The sequence below is a fragment of the Parambassis ranga genome, chromosome 20 (genome assembly GCF_900634625.1).
Source record: "Parambassis ranga chromosome 20, fParRan2.1, whole genome shotgun sequence".
Lineage (NCBI taxonomy): Eukaryota > Metazoa > Chordata > Actinopteri > Ambassidae > Parambassis > Parambassis ranga.
In genome coordinates, this window is record NC_041040.1 from 12,378,061 (window position 1) to 12,399,465 (window position 21,405).

Consider the following 21,405-nt stretch of genomic DNA (forward strand, 5'->3'; position numbering starts at 1 on the left):
TCATGTGTTCCAGAGCATTTTGCAATGTTTTAACAACTTTTCCTCATATCTGCAGCTCCAGGTTAAGTGAAAACGAATGGAAACTTTAGATGAAGTAACTGGCATATTCAGCTGCATACCTGACTCATGTAAAAGTCCAATGTTTATCAACAACAGGTTTTATTATTCAAATTGTAACTGCAACAGGCATGTATCAAAAAGGTCAATACAGCAAAGCCTTTACAAAAATCTGGCTCGACACTGAAGTCTTCCCAAAAATGGCTGTCGCAACAAATTGTAAACAGTTTTATCAACAGTCTTACAGCACTTACAGCAAAATACAAAACAGCTAAAGTAAGAAAAGCACCTGTTATCTCAAAATGTTTAAACAAACACAATTTTTGTGCCACTATACAGAATCAAAGTAGACAAACCAAACAAAGAATGGAATGTTCAAATTCACTCGACCATTTTGTTTCCATACAAAAAGAAAAAAAGGACAGCTGGAGTTGTTCCTCAAAACAAAAAAGGCAAAGGGATTGGACAGTGCATTCAAAGACAAGCACACCATGCACTTGATGGGAACAAGAGTTGGTTTGGTCACTTAGCATAGTTTGTGCATAGGTATAAGGCATCAGTTGAGCAGTCCTTTAGGTTTTGTGTGGCTGTGAGAGACATTCTGTTGAGAGGGAGTCTCTTTCAATAGATCCGAGCCAAAAAATAAAACCTCGCCTCTTCCTCAGTCACCTCTTCCCCTTCTCTCTCCCTCTAAAAACAAAACAGAGACTGGCAAAACCCTGAGCGAGTCGAGTTGCGTGGAGTTCCAGGTGATAATGCATGTGCAGTGACTGACCAGTCTCCTGTTGTCTGGCAGGGAAGCTCTCCTCCAAGACCAGATGAAACATCACCAGATAATTTCCGTTGAGAAGTCACGGAGACGAAGCTGCACATCCAACGGCATCACTTATTTGGGAGTGCAAGAACACATGGTAGCACAGGTGGAGCTGTTTATGGCAATCTGGTGTGTCTGAATAAGGTTCTGCTCATGGCTTCGACAGTGGGATGACAGTTCAAATGAGTGGTTCTTCACATCTGTGCTTCGAAGGCAAACCGTGGAGCCGACATGATTTCACTTCAGTTCAAGGGAAAGAAACAACAAAAACGAAGAGATGCGTAAACAGTCTTCATAGAGGCAGCAAAAGGACTGGGCTTGTCACATTTTTTTTTTGTTGTTTTTACATGAGGAAGAATCTTCAATACAAATGCAACACGGCATCTTAATGTCTTGGGAGGGTCTCAGGTCTGAATACTCCAGTTGTCTCCGTTGATTTCAGTTCAGATCATTCTTCAGGATCTTTTGTTTTCAAATGGCACTTCAAAATACCAGAAAAAAATGTCTTCTTCAGTTCTTATACTGCTTTCCCCGTAAGGTTCACCAACAAAAACAGTGGTGTGTTCAGTCAGTAATGTCAAAACTACAGTGGACAAATAAATAAAATAAAGCAAATTAAAGAAAACACAGCAGTAGCCAAATGAGGTATCTATGTATTGCTCTATGCCAAAAAAACGAGGATTAAAAATTAAATAAATTAAATAAAATCAGTGGTTTATCAAGATGGGAGGCCAAAGCAACAAAACATAAAAAAAAGGTGTTAGGATCAGTGTGTGGTGAGGCCCTGAGGCCGGGGGCAGGGGTCAGGAGGTTCGGGTGAAAGGGCACACAAGGAGTGTCAGGATTCACTGCTTCCCTGAGGTATTTCTTTGGAGCTGGTTCCTCCTGTGGCTGTAGCTGTGGTGCTGTCCCTTCGTACAGCGGCGCCTTCTGTGTCTGTGCCGGCTATGCTGGCCTCTGCCTCCTCGGACACGGGGGTTTGTTCCTGCTGCAGGCCGCTCCAGCTTGCCTTGTTCAGCCCCATGTGGCCGAGCATGGTCTGGGACAGACGTGTGTCGGAGAAACGGGCCCACTCTGCAAACAGTGGCTCTGCCACATATGTAATAAAGCCTGAAGGGTGAGGAAACGTGGCAGATTAGGCTGGATATATAATGCGGGCTTTAAATAACAGATAAAAACGAGAAATATCCAACAAAACTTGCCTATTTGAATGTTGCCAACTGTGTTCTTCTGTCTATCGCAAAGTGGGCTGACTTCAAGTTTGTGCTTCTTCTCAATGTCTCCTGCACAAAATATTACACACAGAATTTACATATGAACTTTTTTCATGGCAAAAGAAAAAAAAAGAGCAAAGCAAATAAAGAACAGACAGATACCTTGTTGGAAGAACTCCTCTGTCACTCTCTCACTCCACTGTTTGCTCAGCTCCCAGGGTCTGCAGGGGTTACAGATGTCTGCACACTTCAGAGCCATCTGTACGGCAGGGTGGAAGCAAACACAAAATAAGAGCCCGCTGAGGTGCTGGACCTGTGTGTTTCCAAATGACAGAGGAGGTTTAAACCAACCTGCAGGATGAAGTGACGGTGGCTATAGTTGCTTAAGCACAGGTCCTCCTGGTCCAGGTGCACACGAAACCTGGACAGGTAGTCGTTCTGTCTGCTGATGTCCGTGGCCAGGATTAAGGAGCCCAATTCCCTCTCCATGCTCAGACTGAGGTGTAAAATACATTAATTTAACACAAATGTTCCTGGTGTGTAGCTTTCAGCATTTCAGTGTCAGACTGACCTGTCCTCAGCAGGCAAATGGGAGAACAGCCCAGTCTCTCTAAACAGACCCACTGCTGACTTCCAGTGGTGGTTTTCCAGAACTGAGGTATTCTGTGGGTTAAAAACAGGGCGTTATCCTTCATCTATGATATATTCTACTGCAGCTGATTGATAACTGGATAACAGGGCAAAGAGTGAGTGTCTTACTCTATAGAGTGTGGCTAGATAGTGGTCAGTCTTGATGAGAAAAGGCTGGTTGACCCCAGGATGATCTAGGTCATGAGTGGCAGCTGCAAGGATTCCCAGTAGGATGTCATACGAGGTCAAAGACTTTGCAAGCTGCATGACAAAAAGCCACAATTAGTAGGACAAACCAGCAGTATGAAGCCGAGTAACAGCCCGAGTAAAAAAAGCTGCACGTCTCACCAAGGGTTCCCGAAGGTAGCAGTACATGGCCTGTGTGACATCTGCAGCGTGGACAGCGTTGTGGTATGGGTTGTCACTGTGGTAGTCCTCTTGAACCATGACCAAAAACCTCCACAGTTTGACCATGTCCAGCCGGAAGAGCTCCACCAGGCCATACTGGTTCAGCAGGTGGAAGGTCAGAGTGATCAGACTGTTTCCTAGAGAGGACACAGTCAGCGTGAGCGTGACACGTTTTAATTAAATACAAAGTAACTGCACTCTGGCAGCTTTTGCTTCAGTTTAAAACACACTCCTGACTCTTCCTTTTAAAATTCATGTGATGTTAAATAAGGTAGTGTCAATGATGTTCTGAGTAAAATCATAGATTCATGCTCTGCCATGCTGACCTTCCATTAGGTGGCACCAGTGGTAAAGCACAGATGACACTAAATTTACAGATCAATTTTCCCAGATTACATTGCACTAGTTTTATTTTCTCCACCACTCCACTGTTTAGATAGTTAAGTTATATGACAGTGATTTTCTCAGCAATAAAATACAACTTTAAAACAATGTCCTAACAGTAAACTGGATCATATTTTACTCACCATTCGTCAACTTATCAAAGAGGAAAATGTCAAAATTCCAGTTCCCGACTTTTTCCAGCATGCACTACAAAAGAGAGAAGAGAGAAGCAGAGATACAGATGTCAAGTCTTACCAAAGACCAAATGTCTTGATTTCTAAAAGGTAGATGTCATACTCGAGCCTGTCCAGTGTAATCTTCATCAAGGATGTGGAGGGGGATCTGCTGGGGGACTCCCCGCAGCAGGCGGGACGAGTGCAGGTATCTCTGGAAGCTGAGTAGTCTGTGGACCCGCCTTTCAGGACCAGAGCTGGCTGACGTGGACACACAGCTGAGCCGTGCTGCACACACAGACCAACATAAATATTTTAACAAAACATGCAACTTGTGACACAGACAACCATTTTTTTTTGGACACATTTATTTGCAAAAAGCTCATTAGGCTTGGAGAATCATTTCGCTCGGATAAGCTTGGTGGGGATCCGACACTAGCACAGCGATGTACAAACAGTCACTGCTGACACAGCCGCCCACTCGTAAGCCTTTCGTCTGGGATCACACAGCAGACATGCTTTGTCAGTGGTCTCTCTCACACACACCCTAACCCACACACACAGGCACAGGCACAGTGTCTGAATAAACTGTGGCTGCTGTCCGGAAACACATCAGCATAAGGTAGGATTACTTTTGTGTCAAAATGTCACAATCACACTACTTCTTTGTGACGGTTTTATGTGCTCATTTTATCACAGTTTTACCCACAAACGTTCAATAATGCAGCCGGACACACCCGGTCATGTGAAATACTGCATGAAAGCTGTGCACATACATCTGATAAGCTGGAAAGGAACAAAGCAGTTTGATAAGGACTGTTGTTATCAGAAAGGTGACTGGGCTGTGATTCATACTCACTGTGAAGAGTTCGGAAGTCAATGCACAGGTATGGGTGGGAGCTTCTTCGTTCTGGTTCAAATCCAACTTGACTTCTCACTCTCACATCTCCTAGAAGAAATCAGCACTTATTTCCTCAAGGTTCATACTGCGTGAAAAGAAATGTGCTCTGCCCAGTACTAGGTACAAACTGTTCTGTTTATATGCTGGAATTTGTCTTGCTTAAGTGCCACCAGGATGGGCTTTACCACACAACTCACCAATTGAGATTTTGCTGATATTATTTCCATAAATTACATATAAATTCTTGTTGCCACCTGCTGGAGTTTTGGGCAATTAATCCCTTGATTCATTGTTCCTGACGTGGAGAATTATGTGGTGACCTTGTTTGGGATTGTGGTTGTGCTAAGATTATCGGGTAATGTGAGCTGTTTATACGTCTCCCAAACTGACTGCAGACATATTGCGCAGTCTCCAATTATGTTGCATGTTTAATATTTCGGATGTAAAAATCAGAATGATTCTGATTGCTCGCAGTACTTTTACAAGAACCACTGAAAGAGGCATACAAGGAGAGGGAGCAGTGGATGTTGTTGCCAAGCAACAGTAAACATAAGCTACCGTTAGCTAGCATACTACTGATGAAATATTAGAGGTGACAATTAAAATCTCACCTCTGATTCTTCCTTCTGGCACAAAAACCTTTAATAATATCCTCTAGTATATGTGTGCATGTCTGAGATCAGAGAGAAAAAAAACTTCAGCTTTAGTAAATACTCATTATTTCAATTCATCACCACAGCTGCAAGTCACTTTGCAAACTGAGCATTTTATTTTTTGGTAAAATCTTTAAAAGAAAAACTCTTTCAGCACACGGTACCGGATATATAAATCATGGCAGCACTAAGGGATATTATTAAGATTATCCTGCCAGAGGGTGCAACTCACATGATGCCATGTAATCTCATGGGAAAGTAGATGTAAATAAAACAAAGACTGTGGTGCAACAATGTGCAGTGATGTCAGCAATACTTTGTAGTGGAAAAAATAAAGATTAAACAAGTCTGGATGAGAAAGGTTGCCTTTTCTGCCTGAAGAGCTGGAGGTGAGATGTGAAATGTCAGGTTTAGTATCGAACAGCAGTCGCATGCTAACATGTTAGCTCAAAAGGGCTAGAATGCTCAGTGTTGCTCGGCAACATTATCAACTGCTCCAACTCTGCATAGACTTTTGTCTCCTATGGATCTATTGTGAATGAATGGGTGTTAGCATCCGGATTTTACAGCCAGAATATCATGACTATCCAGTTTGAGGGGACACTGACATGTTTACCACCAAATAGCATACACCAGATTTAGTATTCATTTTATAATCAGTAAAATGTTTGCAATCACAAAAATTAAAGTGTTAATTTTACAAACAATAGCATTTTTTTAAACACTTGATGTCTCAGCTTTTCACAAAAAAAAAATCCACATTGACATGAAGGGCATTAAGTCTCTGTGCTGGTAAAACCCATCATTTTGGTACTCCCAGCAAACTAAGACGAGCAACAGATTTGGAAATACCATTTTTCACTGACATGTAATATCCATGTGCGGGCGCAGTCACATACAAACATACACTCCCATGTCCCAGAAGAGGAAATTCAACAGATAGATAGATCAATCAAACAGCTGAGCATGCAATGCCATGTCAGGACAGATTGCTCTACTATTAGTACTCAGAGCCACTGAAAGTGATCTATAGTCAGTCTATGACTGTTTTTAGTAGTCAGGCAGAGGAACAGGGAGCGGCTCCAGACTCAGACCCAACAGACGGCAGCCGGCCTGCTTGTAAACTGCAGTCAGGAGCAGTGATAGCGTCAGTGAGGTGACAGGATGGTGACACTGATGCAGTAAAATGCGAGTGTGTCGTTCCAGGCAACACTTGGCAAGACTCTGTATGGCAGTATACTGATCAAGGTGCTAAATAAACAGTGCAATGGTATGTTTCCAGCATGGCACTTCAGAATGTGTTGTGTGTCTGTGTGTGTGTGTGTGTGTGTGCATCAGGATTAAAAAGCAGTCACACAGTTGTGTTCCCACGACCAGCACATTACTTACTTGCAAACAGCTGTTTGAATACTACACAAGCTCCTATCAAAATACCAAAAACTAAGAATTACTATTCAAGGCAACATTATTTTGAAAAGCTGTTTGTAAAGTTTTTCAAATGAATGTGAAACTACCAGTGGCATTTCACATGCAAGACATAAATTATGACCAATTAAAAGAAAAAAAAGAAAAAATTCATGCACTCTTAGTCAGTATGTGTGTACACATCTGTTACATCTGCAGTTGCATGTGCCAGTACATCTGTGTCTGTCTGTGTGAGTGTGTGTGTGTGTGTGTATGTGTGTGATTAGTGTGCTTTGAGTGTCACAGAGTCCATGTTTCCCCTACGGTGCATTAGTGCTGGCGCTCTGGGGTGGATGTAGGTCATGTCATTATAACTGATGTGGCTAAAGCTCTGAGTCCTGCTATTTGAAAGCACATCAGCATTAACTTGGCAGACTGAACCCTTGGCCCAGGCAAACACCAGTCTGCATTAGTGTGCCTCTCCTCACACTCAATTTAACATAAAATCTACGAAGACAGATACTTTATGTTGGTGACGTATGAGACATCACACTTAGTCAAGTAAAATTATTATATATTTTTTTTTAAATGCTAAACCTCTTTCAGTCAGCTCCATAAATTGTTGTTACAGTGACTAGGCACGCATAGCATAATAATGTGAAAATTATAATAAACAAAGACCCTACAGTGCCCCAACAGCTTCATGGCCTCTGCATATTCAGCCTAACATGCTGACAGTGAAACGTTATAATCAAATGTCTTTTTGTTGCTGCTACTTCTCATCTAAATTCACAAGACCAAAGACAAAAGTTGCATCCATGTGTGTCAGGCAGACCTGAAGGGTATAACCAGACCGTAACTGCACCTTTACCCCCAATAAACCTATTGACTGGGAAGCCACATCTGATCTGACTGCTTCCTACATCTCCATCTGTTTGCCGGAGCATCCACCTTTTCATCCATTTTATACACTGCTCATCCCTTTTAGGATCCCCGAGAGCAAATGGACACACACATGCAGTATATATACTATACACACAGGCGAATGCACATAAAATACACTCAAAGAACCGTTAGCCTGCTTAGGTTTCAAATGAAATCCTGTGCTTGTAACAAATCTGATCAAACTTAAAAGTCTCAACACTACAGATTCACATACATAACCTGAGCATTCTGTGATTGAGTGATTAGAAAAGGGCCAGGGATTGAGTGGATGTGCATGTTAGTGCGTGCCCATCTCTTTATAATCTCCACATCTCACTCCATTCCTGATCCATCCATTTCCTCATCCCACTGCTTTTTTAAGCCACTGTGTATTAAGAAATGGACATGATCATGGAAGAGATGAACCTTCTGATGTCTGGAAAGTGTGTGAATGTGTGTCTAGTGAAAGTGTGTGTGTGTGTGTGTGTGTGTGTATGCGTGCGTATGCACTGAGAGTGGGGAAACACTTACCTAGCATACGAATGTACAGCGCTGTCTGGTCAGAGCTGTCGTAGGAGATGGCCCCTCGTCTCTGCAGAGAAAAATTGAACTGTTCAAAGTTTGTACCAATGTATGGCTGATATTATTACAGAAATGTGTGTGTGATGTAACAAACTATGTTTAATAATACAGGCATTTTCTTTTTTAACATGTACACAGAACTTCAGAAGTGGAAGGTGGCGCAATGCTGCTACTGTTGGTCCTAATCTGCAGTATGTGTATACACTGCTGTTACTGATAAACATGCTCCAGCTCCATATCGTCAGCCTGATAGGGCACTGCTATCAGTCATGTGAGAAACACATGTGCGATGTGAACACACACATTGACACAAACACGCATTGAAATTAATTACATTAGCTCCCTCCAAAGTTTTTTTTTAACCGGTTTAGGGGTATAATATGTAATAAATAGTTTTTTATTAGGAAGTAACAGTTATTTACATGGTAGTTACCATGTTTCATACTTCTATGCATTGTGTTCAGATATCCACTGTAGGTAGTTTGCACAACAGTCGAGGTAGGACTCACCCAACTCTCCTTATGATGCTCCTACAATGTTTTAATGACCCTTTTAATTCTATGTCTATTATGTGTAATGATAGAACATCAGAATGAAAGTAGCTTCAAGTTACTTAACTGAATTAACAGCACCCTACATTGTAGAGAACCTTTACCACATGTTGTTCCTTTAAAGCACACCAGGAAGTAGAGAGATTAAACAGTATGTATAGGGGAAAAAACTTCTCTGTGTGACATCAAATGGTGAATGCAATTTAAATGAATTTGAATTTCTATTTAAATTAAGTTTTGTAGAAATGACAACCAGGACGGTTGCAACAAGTAAATACCATTGCTGAATAGAGTTTTTCAAGCTCATTTTGCTTCAATTTGTATTTTGTTCTTTGCAACATCAATCTTATAATCTAAACTCAAACCATCTGGCAGCTACATGACTGTCAAGTTTAGGGGCCATCTGCTAACTGTTTATTAAATGAAAGCCTATCTAAATCTAGATTTGGACATTTGATTAAGACTTTTTCCCCTGTGACAGTGTGTGCCAAGGAAACACAAAAAGAATGAAGACTCTTTCTGAATGCAGGGCAAAAGCAGTGTGAGCATGATGAGCAAATAACATCAGAAACCACTTAAGAGTACTTTGCAACTAATGCCTTTGTGTTGGGTTTTTGTTGTTGGCTTCTGTTATCCTAAAAATACACATTTGCACTAAAGTGGTGGACTATGATGGGCCAGAATGGACAAACACATTTACACACAGTGCACTCCATGAGACAATTACAACTGTTTCCTATCAAGGAACAGGAGTGTTTCCGTGCCTCTCGTGAGCATAAAAATACACTTGCAACCAGACCGAAGTTGTAGATTGAGACTGAATACTAATCCACTACACACATTTCTACTGGTGTACAATTGTCACTGCTTGTACTCTGTGCATGTGTTCTCTGATGCACCAAATCAGATAATCATTTCCTGAAAGTAAAAGCATTTAAATGCACGTGCTTCTTTTGAACATGTGACAGGTTTATAAATGCACCAAAACACAGGAGTATAAAACTTTTTTTAGTATATTATTAATAATTTTATACGATTACATTTCCTTTAGAAAACAGAAGTTTTCAAGCACGTGAGGAGATTCCAGCCAAACTACCGTACTTGTGTCTGCAGCAATATTCAGGTGCCAGCTGCAGCAGGAACATCACTAGTCAAACAGCTGCTCAGGGCAACACTGAGGTGTTGGCTCACCTCTCTGTGCACTCCACACATCCTGGCCACCCTCCAGGCCAACTCTCCACTCTCCCTTCTGGGGCTACCCTTGTATAGGGTTACCCATTCCACAGGGAGCCTGCATAACTGGCAGGTTGACTCACTCAACAACTTGGAGCCAAATGATGGCCGAGGACAGACTGCTTAAAAAGTCTTTGTTTGAACCAGCCTGTCACTGCCTGGGAGACAGTTAAACCCTATTAATACCAGCCATCCCTCACTCAGCCTGAACAACTCTCCTCAGCTTCTCTCTCTCTTTTTTTAAGATGCACGAAAGCAATTTTCATCATAACTATAGAATGCAGTTAGGGCTTGATATATCAACCATTTAATGACATAAACACAAACGTACTTTCTTGTACACTCATTACTTCATATACATAGGCTTACAGTGAATCTCACACACACACCTGACAATGTCTGTCCTCTAAGCTCCTGACTGCCGTCAATCCAAAGCTAATATTTTACCAGCTAGCAAACAGCTTGACTCTGGGTGGGTAATGTGCAAAGCTGTATTTTAGTGTCAACAGGACTCTGTGTTTACACACGGCACCAGTGTTTAGTGTGAGCATTATAGACTTTGTGTATGTATGCAAGGGCCCTCTGTGTGTGTGTGTGTGTGTGTGTGTAGGGGGGGTTGTATTGCCTGTAACATGCGTGGGAACTGTATAATGCTGACTTTAGGGCTGGGAATGAAGAGTGACCAGCCCTGCCAACACTTGCCCATACAAACCTTTTGGCCAGAGTTGGATGAAAACATACAAACTCACCCACTCACACAGGGCCAGCCACCAGTTGGCACCAACTAGCATGTGCTCCCTTGTGAGCTGGTAAGAAGGAGGATGTAATGAAATTTGCCAATGTCACATTCTCAGTGTCAACAGAAGCCATGTTTTTACCCTTAAATTGTCCGGCCCACAAAACACACAAGCTATACTTCAGTGAGCCAAATCACTATGAAAACCCTTGTACTGTTACAGTCTGACAGGAACTGGAGTCATTTTGTAAGACTTGACTTTCTGGCATCTCTGTGTGAGAGCCGAGGGTAATGAGAGATAAGGAAGAGATCTGTGACGTCAAAGGCAGAAATTAAAACACGTCACAGATGCATACTTAATTAAATGATATCATGCAGTGTTTTACATTAGCATCAATTAGCATTGAAAATCTGTGTGTGTGTTTGAGAGAACTGCAACATTTTTAAGGCTAAACTCTAATGCTAACTTACAGCAAACTGATTAGCACAGCATGCAGATTGTGCACCTCTTTAAGAATTAAAACCTTCCAACAGCAGAAAAGCTGACAAAACACTGCAAGAGCAATTTACTCACTCCTTTGTTTAAAAAACAAATCTGCATTAAGTGTGGGTCTTGCAACCATTTTAATCTGAGGAATTTGTGAATCTCACTTCAATCTCCCTGCTACAAAACATGGGCGGTACACTGCCCATATCACAGGTCCTTATCATTCACACTCAGAGGTGCGTCACAGAAAAGGTATCCAGCTTAATGGAAATGTGCCAGCTGATTACAGAGTGAGGGACAAAAAAACAGACAAAACATCCAAGGTAAAACAAAACTACGTTTTTCCAGTTTTGTTTTTGAATCTGCTAAAACAATTCTTGGCGCAAGCGCCAAGCGCGTCCATTAGAAAACTTGCTGCTTCAAGAACTTATGCTTTGGCTTCACTGCGGAGTTGTGCTGGTTGTCAGTTTGCATTTGACCCACAGCTTCAGGCATCAAACAAAGCACAAATGGGATTAAAATTTCTACCAATTTCTGCAGTACGTACAGTGGGTCTTTTGTAAAAACCTCTCCTGCTCAGTCCAAGTGTTATCATTAAGAAAAATTTATGGCTAAATAGTACAGTAGCTTATTCTGCCACCAACATGCTTTGTTACTTAACTCTAGAAACTTATAATGAGTAAAAAGTGAAATAAGTATGCACAGCTAAAACATTTAAATTACAACCACAATATACTGCAAACTGGCTGCAGGCAAACCTGCACAAATATCTGACACAGGCATGTTAGATACATTTAATTTGTTAGCACCTACAACTGTTGTAAGCAGGGTTGTTAACATTTGACATTAATAAAGTCTAACATATTAGACAAAAACTCCTTTAGGTGCATTCAACTGAACACCTGGATTTGCAGTCAGTTGGTGTTTGCCTGCAGCATTGAGAAAACAAGGTAAATTCAGTTTAGAGTTTAGCGCTACCATAACAGACCACTCATTGTGCTCTCTGCAATTCCATGTAAGCCTCGTTTACATATGGCTCTGTTTCTTATCTCGGCTTCGTCTCGCTGCCTGAGGGTCAGAAGACTCAGATTTCTGAAGTCAGGACCTGATGTCAATACTCCTGGCTGTGTGAGTAACCCCAGGGCTTCAATGTTTGTCATATCTTGACTCCTCTGGTTAAACAGATGCTAACAATAATTGCAGAAAATTTCAAAAATATGGACTTAAATGACCTGAAAATCATTTTTTTTCCTCTCTGTGGGGATGTCTGATCAACAAAAGCAGACTAATGTATGCATTTGAATTAAAGTACACTTCCTTAGTTGCAGTATTGTTCAAACATGCACTTGTCACACCCGCACTGTGACTGTGTGATACTGTAGTGTGTGATACCCTTTGAATAGCCTTCAACAGTCCAGTGCTCAATCATGCATTCTCTCACACTTCCTCGTTTCAAACACAGGTGTAAAACCCGCCTTTATTATGTCCATTACTGTTACATTTGGGTCTTAACAGAGGACAGGCTTACTGCAGCCAGCAAGTCATCTGAGGCCAAGCAAATGAGGAAGCCAGCAGTTTTCCTATAAACTGACATCAGAAACAAAGCAGTGCACACAAACACACCACACACACACATGTAAATTTCCCAGATAAAAGCAGCTGGACTCAACGCACTTTCACAAACTGAAAGCTTCCTTCTGAGTTATGACCTCTTGCAGTACTCTGCCGTGTAGGACGGTACATTCCAGCAGAATGCTGAGTGCTAGGATGTAAACACAGGCAGGTTCAGAGCAAGTGTGTTTGTGTACTATTCCCTGCATGTACTCAAAAGCCCCAGACAGTGTCTACCTGTTGGAAGAGTGTTTTATGAGCACCCTGTCCACTGTGACACGCTCCAGCTGCAGTGAGTTTTTGAGAGAGGGCTCTCGGTTTAAAGAGAAGCCTGGGGTGATTTGGCCAGATGCCTTAGCCAGCAAATGAGATTGAATGTTGTCACGGAACAAAGCAGCATGCTTGTCGAGCAGTAATTTATCTGCAACCAGTGTTTTATTTACTGGTGGGTAAAGTGTCATAAAATGATTTAAGCCTTTTTTTTTTTTTTTTTTTTTTTTTTTTTTTTTTTTTTACACAGAGTGCTTTAAGAGGCCTTGTATACGTGTGCTTTCAGCAGCGCTCTATGAAACAAGGAGAGCTAAGAGGGGGAGGGAGAGTTTTGCTTCATATTCTCACAGGCTGTCTACCCTGAACAGGAATTTCATTCATTTCGAACATCATCCCCAGGCTCTAATTGCTTCTCAGGGGCAGCTTAATGCCCCCCTCCTTGGAAACTTCTGAGGAGGGCAAACAAAACCCAAGTCACCAACAAGTGTAATTTATCTGGCGTTCAAATAAGCAGAGTCCACCTTCCTGTAGCAGCACATGTGCACAGACCTATACGATTAATATTTAGTCAGAGCAGTGGACATAATGTCTGATGGTGCGTTGATGTGTGGAACTACATTCTCTTTGCCAATTGCACTCGACACTGCAGCACAAAAACAGAATGGTCATGTGATAAGAGGGGCCTCTTACAAAGAAACACAGACAGGCAGAGAAACACAAGGGGGGTAGGGGGGTCCATGTGTTTCAAGTCAGGCTGCTTTTTATTAACTTTATAATGCATATAATACCATGCATTCTAGCTCATTCACACAAAGTGAAACAAGAAAAGAAAGTGAGATTTTGGCACAACAAGGGTTAAAGTTTTTGTGAACGGTTGTGAAACACCAGGCTCAGAGTCTGAACAGCTCCTTCAGCATTCTTACCACATCCTGAAACGACGTCAATCTGATGGCACCGCACAGAAGAAAAAAAAAAAAAATCTTATCGGTTCAGTTAAAATCAACAAAGTGACTCTCAGAAAGAAGCACTGTACTGAATTTACTTGTCAATCTCTGCACAGAAACATTCATAGTGTGGATGGAACAAACAGTGCTATCTCCCGCCCTTATGCTCAGCCCTATCATCCCCATCTCTCCTGTGTCTAAACATCTAAAATGAGATGGAGTCCATCTGGGGGTTAGTAGCCATCATACTATTGATGATATCTCTGTGATATGACGAAGTGCACTGACAGCGCATCAGCGTTTCCAGTCTAAGCTGCTTTCCTCCCATTATCAGCAAAAGCCACGTGACTGCACAAGTCTCATCAATACTGTGCATCTGTTTATTGACTTTCTTTTAAGTAATACATAACACAGCCTCAGTTTTAAGGATTCAACTGCAGGTGGCACAGAAGTTCTGCCATGTTTAATATGTGTGCACTTATGCCAAGCTGTCCTAATGTGGAAATGCATGTGTGTTTATTTGTATAGTTTAGATGAGAACCACATGACTCTTTGCCTGTGTCCTGCCCCCTGTCTGGCACTCAGGATCCTTTCATTGTGCATCGATGTGTTTACCCTTCTCCTCTTCAAGAGAAGCCAACAGGAATCAGCTTGCTTTACTATAATTCAGGCAAAATTCAAACTCATCTTCCACTGCACCTTGGGAATTAATCAACAAGCAACACACATTGTACTAAAAACAATGGCAGCATTGTAATGGATAAATGAGCCCATTTATTTAATGCCATTGCTGTTTTCAACGCCTCTTCAACAGCATATTTACACCCAACCATAAGCATTCCATAACCACAGTGACATATTCTTCTGAAACTTAGTTGTGCCTTCAACCCTACTCTTTCGTCCTCTGTTTACAAGAGGAAATGTCTTCATCTGCGGGGGGGGGGGGGTGGGTGGGGAGAAAGAGAAAGAAAGAGAGGGAGCTTGTGAGTGAGCGGAACAAGATAGCCAGAGAAAGAAAAGAGACTGAGACTCCGGCCATCTGTGAGTCTGGCAGCAAGCCAAACCACTGCCCACAGAGCCCAGGCACATGCCTAACTGCCTCTTTCTGCAACGGTAGTCCAGCCCTGCTTCCACAAACAACAGGCCTGTGGAACCACACACAAAAACACAGCAGCCACCAAGGACAAATGCACCCTTACGGTCATAAATAGTGCCCAAAACATAATATTTGTATAATAAGTGTAATTATTCTGTGACAAAAGGCTGAGTGACACTACTGTATGCATGTTCACTCAAACCTGCAAATGTTCAGGTGGGGGGAAAAGGAGGAGTTTTATTTACCTCCACCTGTTGACGTGTTATTTTTGCATCACACCTTGTGTGATTTAACAATGTCTCCACAAAAATGTTATTCTGATGGTTATTGTTTCACTGTAAGATTTTCTTAATACTACAAATTGTGCTGTTGGTACAAGCGATGCCCTTTTTCACAACAAAAGAACATAGTAATGGCACACTTCATACTGGCCAACTGATGAGAAGGATTATGAAAACCAACGTCATCACACTACGCATGTAACCATAAATAAGCCGTGCAGGAACAGGTTTAGATGGATGCTCTCCACCGCTCCAGGAAACCTTCCTTTGGGTCAGGTTTTTTTTTTTTTAAATGCAAGGTCCAAGGTGGACCATGGTGGTTTTTCACCTCAACAAGAAACAAGAGGACAGCCCGAGTCCCTTGGATTAGTTGAAGATGTGCACGTACAGGTTTATTTCCAATGGGTGACTTAAAAACAAGGCCTCCCACAACTTTCCCTGTCTTCTATAGTACCATGTTCTCCTGAATGGACTTTTCACCAAAAGATTTACACACACTCCTGACTGAGTGTGCAACAGTAGAGGTGGATATCAAGCCAACTGTACCTGAGCAGCACAACATGGATCTGGTGCTGATTTCTAATTTACTGATGAAGGATGGTCCTTTGATAGTGAAGTCTATGCAGTGATTTTTGAAGGGGGTTACGCAGACACACATGGATGGTTATGTGGAGCAGGAACAAGCACAAAGCACTAATGGACAGCCCATTGAAGAGAATGCTCACAGTAAAGACTGTGACTTAGTTAATAGGGTGGCAGATGCCATTCAACTTTGTGGAAGCTACTGTTCAGTTCATAAGCAACTAGTGTCCAAAAATACTTAATAATCAAGAGTAATGAGGCTTCTCCAGTTTGAAAAAAAATCTAACACAGTAGGGAAATAGTTTATTAATGATGACTTGATCTACAACTTTTTACAGCTGGTTACACTGGAAAAGGCCCTATTAGATAGTACACCATCTGAGACACACACTCAGTGTGCAGCACCAGTTTTTCTGTGCTGTAGGAGCCAAGCAGAGCGTGACCCAACAACATGAAGACTGTTGTTGTGGCTGCATAACAGGTAAAATAAACAGCAGCAGGCTTTACCAGAGGCACTTTTTTGTGTTCAAGACTCTAAGAAAGCAGGAAGCTCAAGCATGACTCAATGATTTATGTTTTTTTTCTGTCAAAGTGTCAAAGAATATTAACATAAACACACACTGTAGCACGTTCCTTCAGATGCATCTCAGGAGTAAACTGATGTACTTCACCACTACGCTGTTACTGCTGGCTACAGGGTAAGTCAGGAAGGCCTTTATCTGTGTGCAACATACACAAAGTTGGTTTAGGGAGATGGCTTGCTGTGTGTGTGTGTGTGTGTGTGTGTGTGTTTTAGGTCTGACAGATAAGAATGTGTGTGTGCGCCTGAGCAAACGAGTGCTCACTCTGTGTTAGGGCCTAAATTTCCAGCAACCACCTGCAAGATTCCTGTGGATTATTCATGTATTTGTTGAAAAGAAGCTGGTTTTCAGGCCTGTGTGATCCCCAGCGCCACCTCACTGTGACTAAATGATAAAAAAAATGTTTAAGACAAGTAAAATGTTTGTTTTTTTTTACCTGTGACAGCTGTCTTGGATCAGGAGCCCCGAAGAGAGAAGAGCTGGAGCTGAAACTAATGGCTCCCCTCCGGCTGAGGACATGCTTGGGAACCGGCCTGTCTAGAGGCAAAACCGGCAGCTGATAACATACTTCCATTGAATAGTCAGGGCTGGATCCGGATCAAAAATATAAAAACATCAAATATATAATGAAAAAGATAACAGATGCAATGCGAAAATAGATGACTAGTAAAATAGAAAATCTCCCCAAGCCGCAAAAAAATATTTCAATATTGTGGAAACGATCTGATATCGAGCCGTAAAGTATTTCTGTTCATTAGGAGCGACTCAAAACTTGTCCAGATCGCCTTCATTGATGCTGTGTCTCATCTACTTCCACCGTTTTACCTCATTTGGTGTCATTCTGTACGAAATTTTTTCACGCCGCTGTTGCATTTGCCCCTTTCCTTCTCATTTTACTCAAATCCGGGCCCACGGACGACGAGACCTTCTTGCCATTTTCTGGGTCTTTATGAAATCGCTTCCTCATTTTCAAAGCAGAAAAAACGTCCGCTTATTTGGCTTTCGTGGCGTTTCGTGCAGATCCGCATATCACATATCCCGATATGAAAACAAAAGGCACGACCACTTCCAAAAAATGTCATCAACATAACATATTCTATGCAACACCCGGCGGATGAAGTGAGGCAGCTCCAGGATGTGAGACCTCAGTCAGTCGTGCTCCGGGAGCTTTTCTCTCGTTCACATTCAAACCACTGGCGACATATCATAATCAGCGTGCAGGGCTTTTCCGTCTTTTTTCTGAAGCTGCATGATGAAGGAGCAGTTGTCTAATTCACCGCTGCTGCTGCTGCTGCTGCTGCCCGTACAGCACAAAGTGTCTGGCTCAGAAAGGGGAACCCCGACGTTCATCTCACTCACTGCGACCCCGGCGGCTTTAAATGACACCTAATGGCACGTAATACAAAACAATCAACCAAAAAAATGACAAATTAATAACCTTAGGTGTGTTTATTTCCCTACAACTACCTACCTATCGTCCTAAACATTAGCCTACTGTATGCTTTTAAAGCGCACACCACCTGCCAGAGATGGTGCTGTTGGAGCGAGCAAAAAAAACGCCCTTGTCTAAATTTGACCAATGGCGTGAGGGCAGCGCTTGTGTTCGAAACGCCGATTGGAGAATGCTGCTCACGCAGTATAGAACGACAAGTATGATTGGCTGCGAGACCAGGGCGATCCCAAGACCTATATGAGCAGTCGTTTGCAGACGGCGTGGACTTTCTCAAGGGTATTCCTCCACAACGGGGCTTGCCCTGCAGCGGTCCACATCATTGCCTGTGATTACCTTCCTCTCATGACTCATACTACTTGGGAGCTGAGACTTACCGGGAGTTTGAAATACAGCCTAGGAAATAGAGCAATATGTTGCTACTTGATCAAACAGTGGCAGTTTGGTCCCATGGACATGTGTGTGAGGTTGATTCATTTTATGCCCAGCAGGCTTTGTTTGGGTGTTTTTGTGTCTGCACACAATTTCTGTAGAATAATTGACATTTTACTTTTTCCATGATAACGTGCCACTGGCAAGTGAAACAACAACAATATCCATCCAGAGTGTGAACATTTTCTCTGGACGTTTCTCTACCCTGCCATGTGCTGGCAGGGACAAAGGATGTGCCATGGCAACAGTCAGGCCCAGTGCCAATGCAGGGCTAATCCCCTCCCCATTTCCATGGGTCTGAATGTAGTTCCCCAACAACCATACCCCCCACAAAGAGGTCCTGCATCTTTTCCAGGCTACTAAGGCAACGGAGCAAAACACAACAGCAAATGTATCGCACAAGTGACAAGGGTGGAAAGAGTGCCAGAAGAGCCAACTCAAGTCCAAACAGCATGTTTTAATAAAATAAAATGTGAAATTAATAATATTATCTTGTCATAGTGAGTGTAAGATATAAAACGCATCAAACCAACAGTTAGTTCTTAGCTGGTGTGTGCTATCTTGGAAAGCAGATTCCAAAATCACAAAATAATCCATCTTCTCCATCTTCAGGAGGTCCTGGTATTCTTTATCTAATCTCATTCTTAATCTAGTTTTAATGTTGTCACTGATTGGTGCTCACCTAAAAGGTAAAATGCCTTGTCTGACATGTTTCTTAATAATCCATACCTTTCTAATCCTTACCTTTCTCTGCGAACCTAAGCAGGATGTTTTATTGTACATTTTGAAATTAAAAATTGAATTATAAATAGATGGGAAGCTTAACAATGGCTGTGCTTCTAATTGATTAATTTCCTGGATGGTGGTTTTGGTTTAAAGTTCACTGCAACCTTTTTTTCTGTGATGTTAATGGTCAGAGAGACTAACATGACAGTTACTAAAGTGCTGGTAAACCACACAGTGCTGGTACTGTTAATATTCTGTTCACAAAACTGTTGTTGCCAGACAACTCTGAGAACTGATTGATCTGGGTTATGGCTATGTCAGAGGCACGTCATGTGTGTGTGTGCACGGCACAGCACATATTTTACACCTACTCCTCTAAGTATACATTTGGGAAAATGATTTGGGAGGCATTTTCATTAATTAATTTCTTCCTCAGGCATTTATTTCCACCACACACACAAAAGCTAACACAGCGACATGTACTGACACACTTTTTTGTGGCAGGTGTGTTTAACTGCTCAAGCATCAGCCTCAGGGGCTTTGGTAAGGCTGGGAGCTGCATAGCTGCTGATTCCCCTTGAGATCACAGGTGTAGCATGAGACCCCCCAACGCTCCACTCCTCCTGACTCTAGTCTTACTCATTGGAGACCAGTTGCAATCCACTACGGTGTCCCTTAATTGATGTAGCTACCCTCTGACGACACTGTGAGCATCACTTGGGTCATTATCTTTTCCTTCATTAGCTGTGCAGCAGTTTTACAGCTACAGTTCTTGATGAGCATCTGTGAACCCCACGTGTATGCACACTCCTTGTGTTTTAAACAGACAAATGTAAACTTTATATCTCCTGGAATGCTGTCATTTTCACTGAAAGTGGAGAAATGAAGAATGTACTTCATATTAGATGTAATAACTGACGCTTTATGATGTATTGCTGCATGTATATAGAGCCATCTTGTGGTAAAAAAGAACCCTTACACTGGCTGTGTGTCAGTAAAATATTAAATATTACCAACACATTGAGGTGAACGACACAATACTTTCACTACACTCACACAAATAGAACAATTTAAAGTGAGTTTGGGATCAGATAGGGTGTTAATTTAAACATCAAACATGCAAACCTCTGTTAACTCTAACACTATGTTTTTCAATGTAGCGACTGCTGCACATTACACTTTCTATATCTGCCAAACACATGCCTGACATCTGCAATCGGTTTCCACTACACTTTACCATCAAGAATCAAAATCACAAGTTCTAAAAGCAACAGCATAACCATGACTGTGCGTGTGTCACTGTAATTGTGATGACTGCAATGAGGTAATTGTGCAGCTGTGAAGCTCCAGAACATACCTTGCCCTCTTTCTACCACTAGATAGCACCATTTTACTGTCTTAAAGGTCACAAGACTTTACAGTTGCAGCTACTGAGGAGAAGCTGCAGTTTGATGCTTCTTTGATGGACACTAAGGCTCAGATTGTTGACCAATACAACTGTGTAAACACAGTATTATCTTTATGTCTGCACAGGTCGGGGTGAGGAGTAAGATGTCAGTGCGAGTTGTGATGTCCCAGGTTCAAGTCACGTTCTCTTTTTAACTTCTTGTCATCTCTCTAAAATATTTTTTAATATATTGTTATATTTAAATATATTGCTCTTGGATTGTATCAGTGACAGTTTCTGATTATCACAGTGTGCTTGCACATTATTATAGACACTGATGTCTTTAATGTTTCGGTCCTAGTGCACAACTGAAAAGACGCTGCTCATAATATCATCATCAATGATTATAATGCCATTATTCTACATGTTTACCCTGCTGAATGCAGGCTGCTCATGATGTGTGAACACCCAGCTACTAGATGTTGAAATCTCTTGCATCTCTACACTCCTAAGTGCTAAAGAAGGTGGACTGCACTTCTCATGCTTTAGAGGGGGTGAGGTTTAAGCCAGGCTGAGACAAGCACTTGAATGCTGAGTGCATCTCAGTTTCCCATGACCATGAGCTGCAGTGGTGCTGACTGACGTCTCTTTTACGTCACAATATGGGTGAAGATGTTACATAAAGTTCCACGTGGAGGTCTGGCTGTTTAATTTCATCATTCTTATAATCAAGTGACTGATGATTTTTACAGAAGTCATGGTTCATGTTTTATTTGCTATGCAAACCCATCCATGTTTCTGTTATATATATGGATTTTTAATGTGTTATCATTGGATTACAGAATGGCAAGATCTGCTCTATGATATTGTGGGTTAATGCGTGTTTTTTTTAAC

General features: G+C 41.9%; 1 protein-coding gene across 4 annotated transcripts; it reads right to left on the bottom strand.

Annotated features, from left to right (window-relative positions):
• Nucleotides 1-272: 272 nt before the first annotated feature.
• On the bottom strand, nucleotides 273-18,026 carry pde7a (phosphodiesterase 7A). 4 transcript variants are annotated; one of them, XM_028432897.1, is made up of 14 exons: nucleotides 17,988-18,026; nucleotides 16,953-17,902; nucleotides 8,094-8,154; nucleotides 6,624-6,656; nucleotides 4,540-4,629; nucleotides 3,805-3,968; nucleotides 3,651-3,714; nucleotides 3,064-3,260; nucleotides 2,845-2,976; nucleotides 2,657-2,748; nucleotides 2,437-2,581; nucleotides 2,248-2,344; nucleotides 2,074-2,154; nucleotides 273-1,981 (listed from the first exon to the last, which is right to left on the bottom strand). In XM_028432897.1, exons 2-14 carry the CDS (start codon nucleotides 17,088-17,090, stop codon nucleotides 1,710-1,712), a joined length of 1,566 nt encoding a protein of 521 aa, XP_028288698.1. In that variant the 5' UTR covers nucleotides 17,091-17,902; nucleotides 17,988-18,026; the 3' UTR covers nucleotides 273-1,709. The 4 variants fall into 4 exon arrangements, with proteins under 4 accessions (XP_028288698.1, XP_028288700.1, XP_028288699.1 ...); XM_028432899.1 differs by lacking the exon at nucleotides 6,624-6,656 and having other exon boundaries at nucleotides 4,540-4,626; nucleotides 16,953-18,020; XM_028432898.1 differs by lacking the exon at nucleotides 6,624-6,656 and having other exon boundaries at nucleotides 16,953-18,020.
• Between the last annotated feature and the right edge of the window lie 3,379 nt (nucleotides 18,027-21,405).